The sequence below is a fragment of the Mastomys coucha genome, unplaced genomic scaffold (genome assembly GCF_008632895.1).
Source record: "Mastomys coucha isolate ucsf_1 unplaced genomic scaffold, UCSF_Mcou_1 pScaffold5, whole genome shotgun sequence".
In the NCBI taxonomy this organism is placed as follows: domain Eukaryota; kingdom Metazoa; phylum Chordata; class Mammalia; order Rodentia; family Muridae; genus Mastomys; species Mastomys coucha.
Genome location: NW_022196911.1, coordinates 79,392,714 through 79,394,736, shown reverse-complemented (window position 1 = coordinate 79,394,736; position 2,023 = coordinate 79,392,714). Strand labels below are relative to the sequence as shown.

Here is a 2,023-nt window from a genome sequence, read left to right as displayed (position 1 = left end):
AGCCTCGCTGCCTTCACAGACTGTGGTTTATACCTAATAGCACCAGGTGGTTTCAACCTAAATCAGAATCAAGGTAAAATCACAACCATATTTTAAAGAAAGATTTATTACAAAAATGCATGAAATCAAATACACAGTCATATCCACAATAGCAGAGAAACAGCAATGGTGAACCATCTCCATGGGAGACACACATCCTTTAACTACACATAAATAATAGAAATAATACCAAACAAAATAACACAGTCTACACAGAGATTTAAATTAAGAAGAGGGGCAGGAATCTTCATGTCAGGAGCTAGGACACATCTCATTGAGATGTGTCAGGGCTGAGGAGGCCCTTCCGGAATTGGCTGCTCCTGTCCTGAGCCTGGAGCTGCTCAGTTCAACTCCAAGTCATTCACGTACTCATTGACCCAGGGCTCGCTGGGGTCAGCACACACTTGTCTGCCTTTTCTGGTCAGGAATCTGTAGAAGAAAGAGAGGACAGGTGAGAACCCCATGGGACCTTAGAGACCTTTACCACTGTCCTTCACTTCAAGACATATATCTATGCCTTTGAAATCAAGGCATAGAGACAAGTTTAAACCAGAGAGAAAGCTAATTCAATATGTGACTTCCAGCCCACCATTTCCCTCTACCAGCCTTTAATCCTAAAGGAAACCGAAGCTTAAGGAATAATGACTGTCTGATAGAATTTATATTTGATAGCAGACTTGGGAATCTTGTTCTGCTTGACCATTGCTTATATGAGTAGCCATGGTAGATCATCCTTCCTGGATGACCCTGTAACTCTGACCCATAGGAGAGGCTGCAGCCTCAGGGATTCCCTATATTAGAAAATAACAGGTTTGAAAATCCATATGAATATGTCTCCCAATTTTTCAAATGCCCTTTCTACAGGCTCTTCTAACATAGTTTAAGCAGTTTATCTATATAGTATGCATTATCTTCTGTTTCTAGTTTCGCAGTGTGTGGCAACTTCCTCCCCTACTCCACACTTTACTGCCCATCCCGCAACCACAAGAACCTCATGACTTCACTGTTCTTTGGCAGAGCTTCAACCCTTAGAACTGACCCCCATCATTTAGATAACACTTTCATCTGAACCTGGCCCTTTTCAAGTCTTGCCCTCATCCAAGTATGTACTTACACCACAGCTGGCTTGGAGCAAAGGCTGCTGGTCTCATAGTAATCCGTCACAAAGTTTCGATGAAGCTTCCGGGAGGTGTAAGAGAAACAGCAGGAAGTAGGAGGGTCAGAGCCCACTGGAAGGAAAAGTGAGGGTAAGGTCAAAACTATGCCAGGCACTGTTCATTATAGATCTTCACTGAGCATTCTTATAGACTACTAGAACCCAAAACATGGTCCCTTGAATCTATGGTCATCCACCCAGAATGAGACTTCTACTCTAACTAGATAGTTCTCAAACGAATAGAAGGGGGAAAAATCTAGAATATTGAAACTGGATCAAAACTCAAAACACCGCTCAATTGCTTCATATTAACGGTGGGAAAATCAAGGCATAAAGACAAACAAGTTTATACCAGAGAGAAAGCTGATTCAATATCTAACTTCTAGCCTACCATTTCCCTCTATTGGCTGTTCAGGATTCCTCTATTGGGAGCTTAAGGATTAATGGCTGTCTGGTAGACTCCATATTTAACAATAGACTTAGGAATCTTCCCAGCTCCCTTTTGTTCCCCTGCCCAATCCCCACGATTGGACTGACCCCAGCTGGGAGACTGGACTCACTGGAGGCTGGAAGCTACTGGAGGAGTTGACTTACTTGGTGCTGAGAGCACTGGAGCCCAGAAGGCAGCCACGAGCAGGAGGAGAGAGAGGGCTGCCACGCAGAGCTTCATGGCGGTGCTGGGGCTAGGTTTGCACAGAGCTGGGACTGCAGGGCCCAGAAGCTTCAGAAGCTGGCCGAGTGTTGTGCTGATCTGAGTTGGGAACCCCTCTTTATAGGGACTCTGGGGCCTAAGACAAGGGCTGGGGTTGCAGGAAGGAAAACGGAATC

The 2,023-nt window shown here is 44.8% G+C and overlaps 1 protein-coding gene across 1 annotated transcript; it reads right to left on the bottom strand.

Annotated features, from left to right (window-relative positions):
* Window positions 1-87: 87 nt before the first annotated feature.
* LOC116077707 (C-C motif chemokine 4) lies at window positions 88-1,992 on the bottom strand. The gene is made up of 3 exons (XM_031352427.1): window positions 1,790-1,992; window positions 1,154-1,268; window positions 88-468 (listed from the first exon to the last, which is right to left on the bottom strand). The coding sequence occupies exons 1-3, from the start codon at window positions 1,863-1,865 to the stop codon at window positions 381-383; spliced, it is 279 nt and encodes a 92-aa protein (XP_031208287.1). The 5' UTR covers window positions 1,866-1,992; the 3' UTR covers window positions 88-380.
* Window positions 1,993-2,023: the final 31 nt, after the last annotated feature.